Source organism: Vipera berus (genome assembly GCF_964194415.1).
Source record: "Vipera berus genome assembly, chromosome: 2".
NCBI classification, from domain to species: Eukaryota; Metazoa; Chordata; class Lepidosauria; order Squamata; family Viperidae; genus Vipera; species Vipera berus.
The window spans coordinates 257,225,330-257,243,638 of record NC_138203.1 but is presented as its reverse complement, the minus strand read 5'-3'; the positions used below and the strand labels follow the sequence as shown (position 1 = coordinate 257,243,638).

At 37.6% G+C, this 18,309-nt stretch overlaps 1 protein-coding gene across 1 annotated transcript in view; it reads left to right on the top strand.

The window, feature by feature from the left end:
• The window catches only part of SYNPR (synaptoporin), a gene marked incomplete at its 5' end in the record, with an annotated part of 185,287 nt that extends 173,804 nt beyond the window's left edge, over window positions 1-11,483 (top strand). Inside the window, 4 exons of the mRNA XM_081319077.1 lie at window positions 4,516-4,711; window positions 9,258-9,449; window positions 10,204-10,369; window positions 11,456-11,483. Coding sequence (XP_081175203.1) covers window positions 4,516-4,711; window positions 9,258-9,449; window positions 10,204-10,369; window positions 11,456-11,472 — 571 coding nt within the window. The 3' untranslated portion in view covers window positions 11,473-11,483. The remainder of the gene's footprint in view (window positions 1-4,515; window positions 4,712-9,257; window positions 9,450-10,203; window positions 10,370-11,455) is intronic.
• Window positions 11,484-18,309: the final 6,826 nt, after the last annotated feature.

Below are 18,309 nucleotides of genomic sequence, written 5' to 3'. Positions count from 1 at the left end.
GCCCAGGGGCGACTCTCCTCCATGAGGCTGCTGGTGAGGAGGGGGCTGTGGGGGGAGGCGAGGCTGGGGCGATAGCCCGCATGTCCACAGAGAGGGCTTTGAATGCTGCCACTGGCACACATGCCACAGGTTTGCCATCACTTTCATAGGACGTGGATAGAGTCAACCATAGCTTTAACTGGGAAATTCTAAGCATCATAGGTTGAAGTATATCCAAAAATGCTAGGGAATTCTTGGAAGCTTGGCATTCAGACAAATCAGCCATCAACAGACATAAAGAAAAGCCACAATAAAAAAGCTAAGAAAGAAGCAAAAAGACCGGAACACGTTCTCTCCGGCAGACAACCAACATCCAGATAAGCAGAGATTAACATCAGACAAACAAGCAAGCAGAAAGCAATACAGATAGTCCTCGACTTACGACCACAACTGAGCCTGAAATTTCTGTTGCTAAGTGAAACGTTTCTTAAGTGAATTTTGCTCCATTTTACAACCTTTCCTGCCAGAGTTGTTAAGTGAATCACTGCAATTGTTAAATTAATAACCCAGTTGTTAAGTGAATCTGGCTTCCCTATTGACTTCACTGGTTGGAAGGTCACAAAAGGTAATCACATGATCCTGGGACACTGCAACCGTCATAAATATGAACCAGTTGTCAGTTTCTGCCCACAAAATAAAATTAGGGAAGTGACTTTATCCAGGTCCTGTCTCTTAAAGTACTTCATCTTCATGGATTACGGAGATAATTCCCTGTTCTTTGGAACAAAATTCCTCCTGAGATTAGAGTTTATCTTTTTTTTATTTTTTGGAAAGCTTTCAAAACCTAGCTTTTCAGGGATCCTTGGAACAGATTGCTGGTGAGAGGGATCATCCCACTGTGCATTAGGCGTTGTAGCAGTTGATCTGTTTTGTTGTGTATAATGGTTTCTTTTTAATGGTGCATTGCTTGCTTTTGTTAGGTTGAGTGGCATATATATTATAGTAAACTAAATTCAGTCACTTCTCTCAAACATTTTTCAGCTTTTCTGAATAACGCTATGTGTCAATTTACACATTTGCTGCCTTCAGCTCAGTAGCTGCTGCAGAGAATAAAACAGTGAATTGGACCAACTCAAAATAGCAGCCTAATAACCAACTCAAATTCATAAGGTGGTTGGATTGACAGCTGTTTGAAATTTCACGTGGATCTAAATAGCGAGGTAACAGCAAAAAAAAAGCTTCACAGGGTTGCATATGGAGGAAGCAGTGCTATTTAACAAGCCTTTATGTCAGCAGAAAATTATATATTCAGAGCAGCAATTTCCTGTGACCTTTAGAATGACACAGTACTTACTCTTGGTGCTAAAAATGTTCCCCAGATGATTCAGGGCTACTATTGCTTCAGCTCCTTTTTGGTAATTTGTGTCGCCAAAGTGCTGGATGACTCTCTCTTTTATCCTTCATCTGCTCCTTCATTTCTAAGACTTCAGTGGTTAAAAAAAAACAAGGATCTTCATGGACTTACAATTTGCATAGAGAAGGAGGAAGACAGGACAATAGTAATAGCAGCCATCAAAGTAATTCCAGTGGTGCTACCTTTAATTGCAGCTCTGTGTTGCCTATGTGGTTGCAAAGAGTCAACAATGAGTTGGTGGTACATGATCCCTCCATCAATCATCTCTGCCCTTCATTTCTTCAGTTGCCATGGCACCCTCAAGATGATTGGCAACAAAGCACAGCAGTGAAAAGCAACAAATGAGGTAGCAAATAAAACAATTCCCTAAATCAGTCAAAAAGCTATCTGTGCAAATAATCTATTTTTAATAACATTAGGGAATAAATAGGGACATTGTTTGATAGGATATAAAAGGCACATAGAGTTCTGAATATACTCACATACATGCACATAATATACATATACAAATATACACACATAAAGATATGTGTGTAGGTATGTGTATACACGCACACAAATAAACACACACACACTATATTTAGAGATATAGAGAGTCCTGAGAACTAAATGGATTTAAACTGAAATATGAGATGGATACAGGGAATAAATACCTTTAGTGCATTGTATTTGTGGCTGATTTGGTGAGTCTTGTTCTGCTGAACTCTTCTGTTTCTTGCTTTTATGGAGAAATAATGGTAAGTTAGTGAAATCTTCCGGCTAGATAGATTCATACATTATACTAAGCCATAAAGAGTTTTGTTTAATTCTGCTACAGTACAGTGGTTCTGAGAACAGTACTACACAATTCCTGTCCCATTGGGTCGCTGTTTCAGAGATACATCTTTACCATATTCCTGAATATATCATTTTATGCTGACATAAAAGCTTGTTAAATAAGACTTCACAACAGCAGAGCTTCTAATGCGCTGTCTTCACTGGAAAGGTTCTTAAAAATTCAGGGAGACTTTCGGAGACATGTCTGTCTTAAAAACAGTGCATGTGGAACTGCATAGCATGCTCAAGCATCAGGAGTTGACCGCAAAAAATGTTTCATGATGTTTTGTATTACATCATAAAGTGTTTTATGATCGTTTTATATCACAAAAAGTTTTATAACATTTTCCAAATTTCAATTCCAGAGGAATCATAAGGTTCTGGATTTTGGATATTCTGTAAGTTAGTCCATTTGAGGTACTTTGGTTCAAAGTACTTTGGTACTCTACCGCAGGGGTGTCGAACTGCCGGCCCGTGGGCTGGATGCGTCATGCCGAAACCACACCCACCCCATTGCCGGCAATAGGGAAAAAAATGTGATACGACACATCACGTGATGTTGCGAGTTTGACACCCCTGCTCTACAGTGCACCATTTTGCCTAGTTAAAGGTTACAGACACAAAAATTTTAGTAGTATATAGAGGGTGTCTTTGAATCTAAGTCTTAATGAAATATTATCTGTAGAAGTCTTGCTTACTGTAGAAGTGTAAACAATCCTAAATTGCCTCAAAAAATTTCAAAAGCTTGCAGGGTCTGGTGAGTGATCTCCACAAGCAACAGCAGTGCTGCCATGCACAGCAACATACACAAATTGCATACTTCCTTATATTGTCCAATGCAAGTACATAAATCACAGCATTTTTGCCTAGTGAAGTCTAAGTATAAAACAGAGCACAAATGCAACACAGAGACAAATATGTTTGGCTCAGAAGCCTTTGAGACTACCACACAAATAACAGATAGTACACTCTATTATATCAGAGTGCAAGATGTGATATGATGGATTTAAGATACAGAAAAGCAGTTTCTAATGGAATGTTTGAAAAAGCAATCGTAGTAGCTTGACAGGGAAACACGTTATCCAGGTATTGGAAGTGTTTAAGTATCACCTAGGAACCTATTTGTTTCTGTCTGTTTTACAAAATTTATAACCCAACCCGATCCTGACTACTTTGGGATAATAATAATAATAATAATAATAATAATAATAATAATAATAATAATAATAATAATAATAATAATAATAGATGATGTTGGAAGGGACCGTAGTGGTCATCTAGTCCAACCCCCTCCTCAGGCAGGAAACCCTATACCATTTCAGACAAATGGCTGTCCAGTCTCTTTTTAAAAACTTCCAGTGTTGGAACATTCGCAACTTCTGGAACCAGGTTGTTCCACTGATTAATTGTTCTAGCTGTTTGGAAATTTCTCCTTAGTTCTAGGTTGCTTCTTTCTTTGGTTTCTTTCCATTAGTTGCTTCTTGTCCTGCCTTCAGGTGCTTTGGAGAATAGGTTGACCCCCTCTTTATTGCAACTCCTCAAATATTGGACTGGTATCATGTCACCCCTAGTCCTTCCCTTCATTAAACTAGACCAAACTTTGGCATTGTTTAGTTCTCCTTTTCCTTTTATTGCAGAATGGGGCCCAATGTGTACAGTATGTAAGATTGGGTATGATTGTGCATTCCAATTTATCCAATCCATGATCCAATGAGCCACATACAGCCAAAGACATGTGGAGGATACAAGATATTTGGCAATGTTTGTGTTTTGAAAGCTTCTTAGCCGTTGGTTGGCTACATTCAACTTTGGAAAGAGGTGCAGTCTTTGAAGTTGCCTTTAAAATGTTGTACTGTAGTTGGCTAAACAGCCGGCTCTACTGTGTGTGTGCAAGTAGCATATACTGATTCACAGAATTTTTGAATAAAACTTCATAGGGCACCATTCTATCAAGGACATTTGAAGTGCATGTGGAATCCACCTCAATACCATAGAAAGTGTATGCAAACAATGGATGGAAACTAATTAAGAAGCAACTTGGAATTAAGGAGAAACTTCCTAACAGTGAAGACAATTAACCAGTGGAAGAGCTTGCCTCCAAAAATCGTGGGCGCTCCATCACTGGAGGTTTTTAAGAAGAGACTGGACAGCCATTTGTCTAAAATGGTATAGGGGCTCCTACTTAAGCAGCAGGTTGGAGTAGAAGACCTCCAAGATCCCTTCCAGCTCTATTCTGATTGATTGATTTCCAGAGGACTAACTTGCATTCTGATTCCAACTCACTTTCTTCTTGTTCTCAATGTCAGGTTGTACCAGGTGAATTTTGATGCTCCCACCTGTGAAGGCAGACGAGAAAAACTTTCACTAATAGGCGACTTTTCCTCGTCTGCGGAATTCTTTGTGACGATTGCCGTCTTTGCCTTCCTCTATTCCTTGGCAGCCACAGTAGTTTACATTTTCTTCCAGAACAAATACCGCGAAAACAACAGAGGTCCTTTGATTGTAAGTATGCATTCAGCCACTACTAATACCTTTGTCCTTGTAATTGATGCATCAGTCTAAGTTATCTCTTCCATTGGGTTAGTTTGAATTCTATTGTCATCTATAGGTTTTTCTATTTCCTACTTAGATTTCACACTCTTTGGATAGTGTTATTTAGAGGGTTATTTGGTGTTATTTGGAGGCTGTTATTGAGAATCATACAGAAATAGTTTGAAGGCAAACAAAGTTTGCCCAATGATGTTGACAAGATAAATTGGGCAGATATTGTTTTTTTTTAAAAAAAATATATCTGAGAACTGTTATTAAGTGATAATTGTGTCTATACAGACAGCAGTTCATGTAGCTACACTGATTTTATAGACCTTTGTTATGAACATTTAAGAAGAGTAAATATTCCTATTTATCCCTTTCTACAGATATTACAAATACTATGACAGACTATGAGAGATACAACATCTTACCTTTTTAAAATCTCCATCCACGACTTTATAGATCCTGCGGAGACATTATTATTTTTTTTCTACACAATTGAAATGCTGCTTTTTTCAAAGATTTACTGAATTTTAAAAAAATGTGGTACTGATTTCCTTAGATTACAATCTGCTTTGTCCCACTCAGGAAAATCTGAGAATTAGTTCCTATAAAAATATGTATGTTAAATATCTTTGGCTTTTAAAAAGCATGTAAAAATTTTTAGGTTGTAACAGTAAAAAACAAAATCCACAACTGGGTAACTCTTTCATTAGGATCAGTCCAAATGGTATCAAGAAATATGAAAGCTTTGCCTAAAAGCAAGTCTTAATAACAGACCTCATTACAGAAATCTGAAAGAAGAGAAGGAATATTGTCAAAATGGATATGACTGTATTTATTACAGAATTGCTTAATCTCAAACACATTTGGATATATTTATAAGTGTTATAGTATAGAAAATGTGTGCTGACATTTTTGGTTTAGGCAACAAAGAATAATTTATATAACTATGACCTACAACATTGTAAATGCATGCAGACACCTATGAATAAGAGAGCTTAAATATCTTAAAATTAATCTGAAGTGTTGTGTGGTTGGTATTATGGGTCTGCAGATGTACATTGGCTCTCCAATTACTATCCAAAAGGGGCAATGAGTATATATAACTATATATAAAAACTTCATTCAAACCAGCTCTGTAGTACCATCTTCAGGATCTTTAATTTTAAAAGTCATTTGTTGCAAGTTTATTTGAACCTTCAACGGACAGCATTAATTCCTCATAAACTTATATCCTTCTATTTAATATGTGAAAGGCATTTCTATGTCATGCACAGCAACTAACCTCAAACCAATATTCCCATGTTCTTCTGCTCTTCGCCATTGCGGTGAGGCAATACCATTCTACTCAGGAAAAATAATTCTGTTGTGACAGAATTTTAACATCACTGCATTTTCATCCCTTTGTCATCATTTCTAATCCACAAATAGAAAACCATCAGTAGCAGTAAACTAGAAACGTTGTAATGGTGACATTTTCTTTGCCTGCAATCCACAAAAAATAATTGGATGAGTTATCCTGCCTTGTAAAAACCAGCTTTATATTTTTGTAGTCTCTGGGGGAAGCCTGCACTGATAATCAGCACTATAAATGGGAGGTTATTTCGGCAATTCACCCAGCTCTAAGAAACTGAAGAGTAAGTCATATCATAAATGGGAACATGTACTTAAACCCTCCCCCCGCCCCCCCCCCCAAAAAAAAGGGATCTGGTCTTCAGGCCTCAACTGAAGTTGTCCTTCATCCTGCAAATCTGGGCCACATTTTTTAGTGTCCAGACAAAAACCCAAATCAACATTTGCCCTCCACTTTTTCCTGCACACACAGAAAGATAATACTACTGATTGCAACAAGGTGATTTTCATCTGAATGCTTTCTTGGATGAAAGAAAGCCTACATGCAAATGCACTTAATTGGCCTTCATGCTCCACTCCAAAATGCAAAGAGGTCTCTACAGTTTTGATTCCACATCCTCCAGAAACATTAGCATAACACTTCCTGCAGCCCTTGGGGATTTTTCTTAGGAAAAAAATAATAATAATGACCTGCCAGTTTTGGGGGTGGGGGAGGGGGGAGGCTGTTTTTGTCTTTCACGGAATGTGGGAACATTGAGTAAATTAAATTTAGGATAAAATTAAATTTTGAATCCAGTAAAATACAATATTTTATATGTTTGCGTACTCTGGATTACATAACCCTGATATCTGAGGATTGGCGCAGTGTTTCTGGCTGGTGAATTCTGGGAATTGAGTTCCACATGTCTTAAAATTACTAATGTTGAGAAACTCTGAGGAATAAGTAAGTTGGGTAACAACACCTACTTGGGATACTTGTTGGATACTTCATCCCAGTCCAACGAATTGCTCCTTTCATGGTTCAGAATAGAGGGATCACCTGATGTCTTACTTTCCAGGCCTGTGTGGCTGCCATTAATTAGGTGTTGTTAATGAGGAACATTATAAGGTTAAAACAGAAATGAACAAAAGTCACTCCCTTTGGGTGTGTCCATGTTAATTATCCACAGTATTTCCTGTGCCATTGGAAAGTTCTGTGTCCTTCTGTTTTGCCCATCTGTTTTGCCATTTAACTATTTCTGATGTGCAATAATTAAAAATCAAGCTATATTTTATTGCTAACTTAACTGACTGGCATGTGTCCTTGCTCTAATCTGGATATAGGGGTTAACTGAGAGTATATTGGGTGCAAACTCATTATCCATGGTAATTTTCCAAGAGATTTTTTTTTCTATTTGGAACTTAATGGAATCTCAGAATGAAATCATGTAACGAAGCTCAGGACTTTGCCTCTCTACCATCTGCCTAACAGCAGGATAATTCTCTGAAAATTGGGGGGAACAGGGATAGAAGCAAATTTAGTGTGACTTGAGAAGCTGGCAAAAAAAAAAGATAAAATTTGAAAGCAGCCTGGACATGGCTGGACCATGCCGAGAAAGAAAATCCATTAAAATTTACCATTAAAAGTGGTAAAATATGTATATTTTGCACAACATTAAAGTAGGCAATAGGATCCTACTGGCATCTCTGTCCCCCTAGCTAATTCCATTGGAGGCTAATCTTATAGCTGCTATCCAGCTGTTCCAAATCTCTTTTCCACATAGGATTGGGAGGGAAATGCTTTGATGAAATGGAATGGAAAGGAGCTTATCAGTCTCGGGAGAAAGCAACTTGCAATGTTTCTCTTGTGTGACTGCAGGTGGAGGTTCACATCTCATAAGTTGGCCTTAGAAGTTTTTGTCAACTTATGGCTCTCTAGAGGTCTTGGCCAAAGCATCTTGAGAATGCCAAGAGCTGTATACTTATCAGAACTAGTACCAGACTGGAGAAGGTGCTCCACATAGTAACCTAAGGGAGTCACTGTCTATCAAATTCAGTCTTCTCTTAGCAAGCCGAACTGGATACAAGGAACTCAAGGACACAAAACTTCTGATCAGTAGATTTATTGCAGAAAAGCTAAATAAGTATCCAGTATCTGCTGGGTATCTCCTTGTAATTTCTGTAGCAATCAATATATTATCCATTGCAGCTTGCTGGGCCTGTCGCAACTTCACTTTTTAGCCTGGCCATTTCAGGGTGACTCAGGAAGGCCTTCATGTCTGCCTGTGGCACAAGGCTATGCCAATCCCTTACTTTGTCCTGTTACCATCTCTTACAAAGTGGACATGAGGTTGGATTTGAGAGGCAATTGTCAATTTCCTTGACTTTCGAGTGTTCATCCCCACTTGCGCGAGCAGTGAGCCCATGCAGGCTTGCCCTCTTCTTGCGTGGAACTATCCCCTCCCCCATATCGGTCCACGAAGCTGAAATGGTTGTGGAAGTCCATTCTATATCATGCAAGGCATATACCAAAAGAGGAAAAGGCAAAAGAAATGAGGCAGACCCAGAAGAAGATGGAAAGACATCTTCTTTCCATGTACAGCAGCATCAAATAACAGTGGTTGAGACTGCCAGAAGTACAAGAACCAGAACTTGTTTCTCCCTCAACACTTGAAGTGGTAAAAGAGGAAGTAAAGCAGAAGAAGTCTGTTGGGTATCATATGCAAGGTCTATTTATAGTCAGATTGAAGCTCAAATTCTTGTATCTCTTTCCCCCACCCATCTCATGCGCAGGCTAGAAGCCAATCTTTTTTGAGTGGGAGAAGTTGTTTCCACCCATTGGTTGATCTTCTAAGGGACTGTTTGTTTATAACCATCTGACAAATAACACCTGTTTTTTCTGAAGATTGTTGGGCTGAGAATTGAACTAGGTCCACGTTCTGGCTCATTCCATCCAGCATGTATTGTGCTTCCACTTCAGGAGCACATGTATGATTTTCATAAGTAGGAAAATACGAATGTGTGTACACTTTTGGACATGGGATTTATGCGTTCTGAGAGTATGCTATCAAGTGGAACTGTCCTTCTGGCCTTTGTATTCATTCACATTGTACCAATGTCCTACCATGCTTTTCTCCGCCTGTCAAACATGAACCTGCAATGTTCAATTTGGGTTTTGTAGGACTTCGTTGTGACAGTGGTGTTCTCCTTCATGTGGCTTGTGGGTTCTTCTGCTTGGGCTAAAGGACTATCTGATGTAAAGGTTGCCACTGACCCAAATGAAGTACTCTTACTGATGTCAGCTTGCAAACAACAGTCCAACAAGTGCTTGCCTGTGTACAGCCCTGTTATGTCAAGTCTTAATACTTCAGTTGTGAGTATTCCTTTTATTTTGTAAAAAAAAAAGAAAAAGAAGGGTCTGAAATAAAATGATTGGTGTCCTACCAAATCACTCAGCATTTGTCTTTTCTCCCTCTTCAGTTGGAATCCACCATGAATTTCATATTTAACCTAATTCATTGATTCTTCAAAGGATAATAAGATAATAATGGCATGAGCAGCTATAAATAGACATAGTGTAAGCAAGTAGGACCGTTTTAAAAGATAATAATTGAACATTCTGGTTATATTTAACAATCAAAGTGTATTTATCCTAATGGCATGAATATGAAATAGATTTCTCCAGATATTATACAGAATCTGGAGGGAAAAAGGCCTTTTAATCATCTGAGTCTGTTAATAGCTAACATTTATTATGGCACTGCAAAAAATTACTTTGGGGAAAAAAAATAAATGATTGATTGCCTTTGGTAACAACATCGCAAAGCCACAGATCCAACATCAAAGAATAAAACTCTCCTCTCAATTAGTTTCTTGCAGTCCACCTACTAAATGAAAGCTGGAAACCGTTTTCAGTTGATTATTGTTCATTTATATTTCCTACCTCTATTATGTGGGTGACAGATTAATATTTGTTTTAACCACATCTTTGGAAGGTTTTCTGGAATTGATAAGTTGTCTTTGGATTTTTTTTTTGAAAGAAACATCTCAATTATGTGAATAATCAAAAGAGAGAGAGAAAAAAAAACCTAAATGAAATTTTATGTCTTGCTCTGCTTTTTCTGTAGGTCTTTGGATTCTTGAACTTTGTTCTCTGGGCAGGAAATATCTGGTTTGTTTTTAAGGAGACTGGTTGGCATTCTTCGGGTTCAAGGTATCCTCAAGACACCCTCGAGAAACAATCCGGCAGCTATAATCAAGGTGGCTACAATCAAGATAGCTATGGGTCGAGTGGTGGGTATAACCAACAGGAAGGCAATTTTGGGCAACAAACTAATTATGGCCAAGTTGATGAATTTGGCCAGCAACCACAGAGCTTTAACCAGAGTGGCCCAACTTCATTTACTAATCAAATGTAGCAACCGCAGAGCCCTTAACGTTGATCATATGTAGACAGCTCAAGCATGGTGATGATAGACAGCATATTTTTCAGTGTTTGTAGATTCATGTGATGATGAGTTTCAACTGATCCAAGGTCTGTGAATATGAACTGCTGGAGATGGGTTGTGGCTCTTGTTTGTTTGTGAATGATGAAGTTCCCCCACAGTGGATGATGATGATGATGATGATGATGATGATGATGATGATGATGATGATGATAATGGATTCATCACAGTGGTGAAATGAAGTAACTAATTGTTATATGTATGGTAGAAATACCCTTACAGTAGCTTTGTAGATGTATGGTAAGAATGTTTTGTAGCCTTCAGTCTGTAGGTTAAAATATGCATAATATAATTAAATTAACTTTAGCTTTTCTTCTGCATTTTGATGAGGCAAAATAAGTTTCCTATGATTTCTGAAGATTACTCTATATAGTTTTAGATTAGATTAGATAACCTTTATGGTCATTTGTTCCTGTGGACACAATGGCACATATTAAAAATGAAATTTAGTTGTTTCCTCTCAAAGTGTACACATACATATATAGCCCAAAGCATGCATATCTCCTATATTTTCTTCATTGCTATCTGACTGCTAGTTTATATAATTCAATATTTTTTACTGATTGAAGTATTTATTTGATATTCTTCTTTATTAGAATGTTAGTAATCTAAGTGCATGAAACCACATACTTTTCACAACAGAATATTATGACTGTGAACATGGAACTTTTCTCCATTTATATTTAATTGTTTTGCTAATACAACATTTTAGATAATGTATATATGACTAATTAATTTATTCTGTAGAGTTGGATCAATTACCCAAAATCTTGAATTGTGTATCTAACAAAAATATTTTTCCTTGAAAGGAAATTTTGAAATATATAACTGTTCAATTGTTTTCTGCATAATTAAGTTCAGTATTTGTTCCTAGAGCCATATTTATGTTGAAGTTGTGTGATTCAATGGATATAATATATGGACCAAGTAACTGTGTTTACATCTTTACAAAGGTATTTATTTATTTATTTATTTATTTATTTATTTATTTATTTATTTAGGATAACAGAGGTGCAGATATTGACACAACTACACTCTACAGCTATTGCAAAACATTACAAAAAAGTTTGTCCTATCTTGTCATCACTGGAGGAAAGTTTTTCTTTCTCAACTTCTATTCAGATCAGACATTCTGCTGACTGTTGAAATTGGTGCTACCTTTAAATAAAAAATATATCAAAAGTAGGATTTTAACAGTGAAAAAGAAACAGCCATCTCTTAGCAGGGAGCATGATTAACTACTTACATGTAGTTGCTCTCCAACTACATGTAATAATTTCAAGGGGAAATGTTCTTTTCAACAATTGAATGAAAGAGATCGGAATCAATGGGAAGAGGACAGAATCAAACTTTTGCTAAATCTTACTAAGCTTTATCTTCTCTTTATTCCAGCTACAGACAGATCCCAGGTACATAGCGTGAACTTCCCACTGTTAAAAATATAACTGTCATAAGGCAGACTGAACTTTGCCTTCGTTGGTTTGAGATGGGTCCTTGACTGTTTTTGAAGGAAACTATCTTACAAATTGAACAAAACATTTGTTAGCTAACCAGTCTAGATGTCACTTGCATATAAAGTGAAAGCAAACCCCACTCCTTTCTAGCACTGGTGATTTTACCTAGCTGGCTAATGAAACATCTGCAGGAAAACAACCAAGCTCAGGTAGCATTAAGGACCCACAGTCTAGATGTGTATCGCTGTTGAGTGATTGTGCATCTATTGTAAGGAATAGGGGGAGGGTAAGAACTGGGTCTTTGCCTTGCCATACCTTTATCAGACTGAACAGCTTATACCTGGAGTGAGAGACAATTAAGAACTGCCAATTTTGCATACAGGCTGGAGTCTGTACACAAACAAGGCTCATTTTTTTCTTCTTATTCTATCTGCAGCCTAAAGGAGAACATACCATAAAACCGGAACATCTGCATTTCTAAACAAAAGTGTTTCTGTCGATAATATCATTGTATGAGCTGTAAATGTTCAAAGCATCATTTAGCATAAAGCAGCATAGTCAGTTGTATGATTGTTGTAACCAATGTACGGCTGCTCCGTGAATACGTTAATATTGTGGTATAATTATTTGATCTCAATAAATAAAGTGTATTGCATACAAAGCTTGTCTGAAGGTTATAGTGCTGTTACAAAAATCTAAACTAAAGCAACATTCAAGTCCATACTCACAGAGTGACAGTGAATGTATTCTGTTTCAATCAGCAGATAAAATAGGACCTCAAAATTGGCAAGCACATTTTTTAAAAAAATATTAGGCCTTGCTAAAAATTAGGGTTAAACCAGTGTCTTTTGTTGGATGGGAGATTCAGGCAGACTGAAGTATAGTAACAATGCAGGAAAAACAAGAAGAGAAACCATTTGATAATGAGCAGGTTGAAAAACTAGATGACAAAGAACATTGTTTTATATAAGGTATTTGACATTCATTGGTTGGGTATTGTTATAGTTATTTCTAAAAGTTTTATTTCTAGGAGGAGATGTATCTATATATGTATTTCCCTTTATTATTTTTACAAATAACTCAAGCTGGTGAACATATCCAACATACCTTCCTCCTCCTATTTTCCTCACAACAACAATCTGGTGATGTGTTTTGCGCTGACAGAGTGAGTGACTGATCCAAAGTCACTCAACTGGCTTTCATGCCTACGCAGGACTAGAACTCACGGTCTCCCAGTTTGTAGCATGGTGCCTTAAACACCAGATCAAACTGGCTCTCTTATAACTTGTTATTTTCCAGAGGCTTTTGATAATAATATCCATAAGCTCTTCTGGTTGGGTTTATAGAGTTGTAGTCCAAAACATCTGAATGGCGCATGTTGCTGTTTTCTGTTGTAAAAAATAGCATATTATAGGAGGGAGAAGGAAAGCATAATTTTTCATTCATTTAGGGCAGGAGTATCAAACGCACAATGTCACATGATGTGTCACGACATATCATGACTTTTTTGCCATTGCCTGCAATGGGGTGGGCGCAGTTTTGCTATGATGCATCCGACCCGCGGGCCGGCAGTTTGACAACCCTGATTTAGGGCATTAGAAGGACATGGGAAAGCCCTTCAGAATCAGACCAATGGAGTCAATGTGATCACTGTCTGAGTATACATAGAACAGGTGTCAACGCTGCTAACATTGGATGTTTTTGCATTGACAACAGATGGAAATGTAGCCATTTTTTACTTTTCGCTTTTAGACTTAGATGATGCTGGGGAGAGGGGGATGTGAATGAGAGTCCAACTAGACATAACAACACTGAGCTTAGCGTGAGAATCAAGGTTATTGAAATCAGAGCTGATAAAGAATTGGTGGGCTGGAGAGCTGGGAGGAAGCCCACGTTTCAAGCTAATTGGGGAGTGTGATTTATGACTGTAAATTGGAGGAGGGAATTGTGCTTTGATATTATGTGTACAGGGGAGGGGAATTCAGTTTTTGGCTTCGATTATGTAAGTGCTGATATTATGCTACTCAAATAAAGATCTTTTAAGGTAAACAATGCCTCGAGTTTTATCTGTTGGAACCATGACAATAGGGGTGTCAAACTGCCAGCCCGCGGGCTGGATGCATCATAGCGAAACTGCACCCACCCCATTGTCGGCAATGGCAAAAAAAAAGTCACGATACATTGCAACACGCCACATAACATTGCGAGTTTCACACCCCTGACATAGAATCACATTGGTGCATGGAGAGAGTCAGCCTGGACAAGTGATTCTGATCTCAGCCCAAATTTGAAAACTGTCCTCAGAACCTCACTGAGTGACTTTGAACCAGTCATTATCCGTGCAGTCCCAGGGCGTTTTTTGTGAGGATCACATGAAAGGGAGCCACTTTGGAAGAAAAGCAGCTTGTATGTCTATGAATAAATAAAGCTAAACCTATCCAAGTCTCGCAATCAAGGCACAACAGTTGTATAAAAAAGATATAAAATTCCTGTTCTCAAACATTCCCATAATACATTCTAGCTCACATTTACCGTAAAATGTGTTCAAAATCTACAAAATCTCATCTATGGGATTGCTCAGCCCAACCTGTCTCACAGGTGTGTGTTGTGGGGATAAAAATAAAAGGCAACCACTATGTAAGCTGCATTCAGTTTCTGGAGAAAAAGTGAATTATAGATCAAACAATCAAGCCTGAGAATGAATTTCCCGAAGAGAAATGAAATGCTCAATGCCCTCCCATATCTATGCTGTTATCTGGCCAAGAAGCTGAACAAAGGAATGAAAATAGCTCAACAAAATATGTTTTTGTGTGGTTTTTTTTAAAAAAGCTGTAGTCTAAGATCTTTTGAAATTTTTGATATAGAATTTAAGACAGTTTATTATTGTTTAAGGCAAAAGGGAGCTCCAGTTCTTTGCTCCACACATTCTTTAAAAGTTACAAAGTGGTATATTTATTGCAAGCATTTATAAAAACTAAGGGTAGAGGTTTTAGTGACCACTTATATAAATTAGATGTTTCTGAAGCATCTGTTCCAAATCAAAATGTCACCAGATACTGGAATTGTAAATGCAGCCAGTGGGTGGCAAAGGAAAAATTATGTTTATCTTTTAAGATAAAAACTTATGAAAACTCATCTTTATCATCCCATTAATCTTCCATACAACAGTTTTTTTTAAATCAATTTTAAGGTCTGGCTTTATCCAGAGTGTCCAATTTTGAATCAATATAATTGTAATTGCAGAAATGTCTACTATCTTTTAAACTCCAGACATTCCATTTAACTATAGGTGTAATGCAGGACCATATTTAGACATGGTAAGGCTCTAGGCCAGTATTTCTCAACCTTGGCAATTTTAAGCTGCGTGGACTTCAATTCCCAGAGTTCCCCAGCCAGCATGCCTAAAGTTGCCAAGATTCAAAAACACTGCGCTATTTGGCAAGTACCAAAGATTACAGTGTAATAATAGAATTTGGCAAGAACAGACATATGATGGCTTGGGGAAGGGCCAAAGAGAAGGTGTGAATCTGTTAGGGTTGGATCAAGCTAAATTAGCCTTAAGACAAAGAATTTTAGAGCTAGAAGGTGAAACAGAAAATGCTGCCCTCCTCTAATGATCTTTTTGGATATATTCTGGGAGAAGAAAGAACTGCAGCCGAGGCAATGATCACATAAGGGACATCTCAGCCCACAGAAGAAGTGTGGATATAAAAAAAGCATCTGAGAAGGATCCCTCCTTAGTTCCCTGGAAAGTAAAGGCAAGAGTGGAAGTGGGCAGAGATGTACTTTCAGACGTGCAAGATTCTGTTATTATAACCTTACAATGAAGGTCACGTTAGCACTCATGGTATTGATGTCTTGTCTGAATGGCCTTAAAGAACTGACACCTCCCATGAAATATACTTATAAACAGTGCTTTTTTTGTAAAAGAAAAAGGTGCCAGAACTCACACATGTCATACAACCCGCCTTGCCTACCCTACAAGGTTCCATCCAAAAAAGGTGCCGGAACTCCGTTCTGAGCGTTCTATGAGGAAAAAAGCCCTGCTTATAAATAAATTTTAGCTCTCAAACCAACTTCCAGTCTGCACCAAATGTGGACTCCTAAATTCAGGAGAACTTTAACTCTAGTCCATTTAAATGCCCTTGCCACAGCTGTTTTGGAAATACAAGAGAATTCCTGCTGAAGCACAGTGTTGTCCTTGCAGTGTGAGTGTGTCAGAAACCACAGCCCATGTTCTTTATGGCCAGTTCTGTAGGTACACTTAATTAAAATTCCCAGAGGAATTCCAATAGTTTCTACTTTACATCATCTGTTAGATAATCTTAATTCCATTAAATGGAAGACCATGTTGAACAACATTTCTCTATGGATGCCTTGACCTTCTGGAATATATCTCCCATCACCACCACCACCCTAGATCACGCCAGCTCTTCTTGCAAGATCAGTTTTCGAAAAATGATTGAAACATGACTTTTCAGTAGAAGTATTGAAAATAAATAAAACAAGTATTGCTGAAAAGCAATTCAATCTTCCCTTTTCGTAATTTCCATACAACGTTCTCTCAATACCTTAAACAATTTTTACATGGATTTAGTTTGCCCTATGGTAAATTATTATTTTCCTGATGACCCTAACATAGCTCTCATTAATTTGCAATCATCTCTTTTTAGCAAAGAACTCGGTATTTCTTTTCTTATCACCCCATGCTTGCTGCACAGTGTGTAAACTTGGCAGATTATTGCTCCACGTTTCTACCTCTGTATCGCTTTTCTCTGGCATTTTAAGTAAACATTTCCCCTCATTTGTGATATATTTTTATATATTCAACTTCCCCTTTCCACCTAATACACTGATTTTTCACTACTTTATTGGATATTCTGAATATTTTATATCTTCATTGATTTTCCTACAAAAATGCCGCTAGGCAAAACATTTTAATAAAGCTGCTTGTTTAAATCCAGTCACTTGCTAAAAATAATCAAAATAAAGTACCTCACTAGTTTGTTACAGGAGGCAATCATTTCCCTTTTCAAAGCAAGCAATTTCTTCTGAAGCCATTTATACCTCAAATATATTAACCTTAAAAAGGTCACAGAAGCATGTGATGCTATTTATTAGAAAACATAAAGCGTGTTTCTGAACATGGTGCAAGAAAATAATCTCATACCATAATTTTCTTCATGCGTAGCTAATAGAAATTGGTTCTTTTATCCAACTTCTCAAGATTGCATTTCCACTCTCAACCAGCAGGGGGATCTGCAGGGGTGGGTCAAGAAAATCAATTTAGCAGCCACAACGGTATAACATAATATTTAAAATATGACTTTACATACTACCAGGGATTCAATCACAAGCTGCTATTGTCCCATAAACTAAGCATCTCTCTTAGTCCTCTTTTTCAAAAATACATTTTATCTTTTCCACCTTTCTAAAGTTTGATTTTATTTACCTCTTGTAAGATTGGTTTATCTTTGTAGTAGAGGAAGGACTGATGTTTTGCCACTATATAGCCAGGAGGTAGCAATTTAAGTTGTTTTTTTAATTTCTTTCTCTACAAAGACAAAGCAAGTTGTTAAACACCTACCTTTCTCACATACCAATATTAGGGTGAAGGCTTGGGTGTCATATATGTGGTAGTATTGGTAAAAAGCCACTTCTGCCCAATCAAGAAGTAGGACCAGGGTGCAAAGACCCACAGGATTTGGGGGAGAGACCTTCAGACTTCCATCCAAAGAGCTCAGCCTTTTCACTACACCAGGCTCAAGGTTGACTCAGCCTTCCATCCTTCCGAGGTAGGTAAAATGAGGACCCAGATTGTTGGGGGCAATTAAGCTGACTTTGTAATAATGCCGCTGGGGTGTGTGTGAAAGCCCTAATAAGCAGGCATATACATAGAATGAAGGCTACTGCTAAGCTTGTAAGCCGCCCTGAGTCTTCGGAGAAGGGCGGGATATAAATGGAATTAAAAATAATTAAAATAAAAAATACTCTATGTATCTAATTAATAATTTCTCCTGTTCTACAATAGCTAAAGAAACCAAATAGTTTAATTACACAAAGAACCAAGCTGCATTTTACTTCTTCCTCAAAAAGTTCCAAATGAACCTGCTAATATTCAATGTTGAAATGCTTTAATGGTTGAGTAGAAAGGCTGTAATTGTTATGGTCCTAACTCAAGACTCAGATTCTGAATGTGATGCCAAAGAAGCTGCTCCAGCTCAGCCTGCGGAATGTCCACCTCAGAAGAGACAAGACCAGGAATCACAGGTTT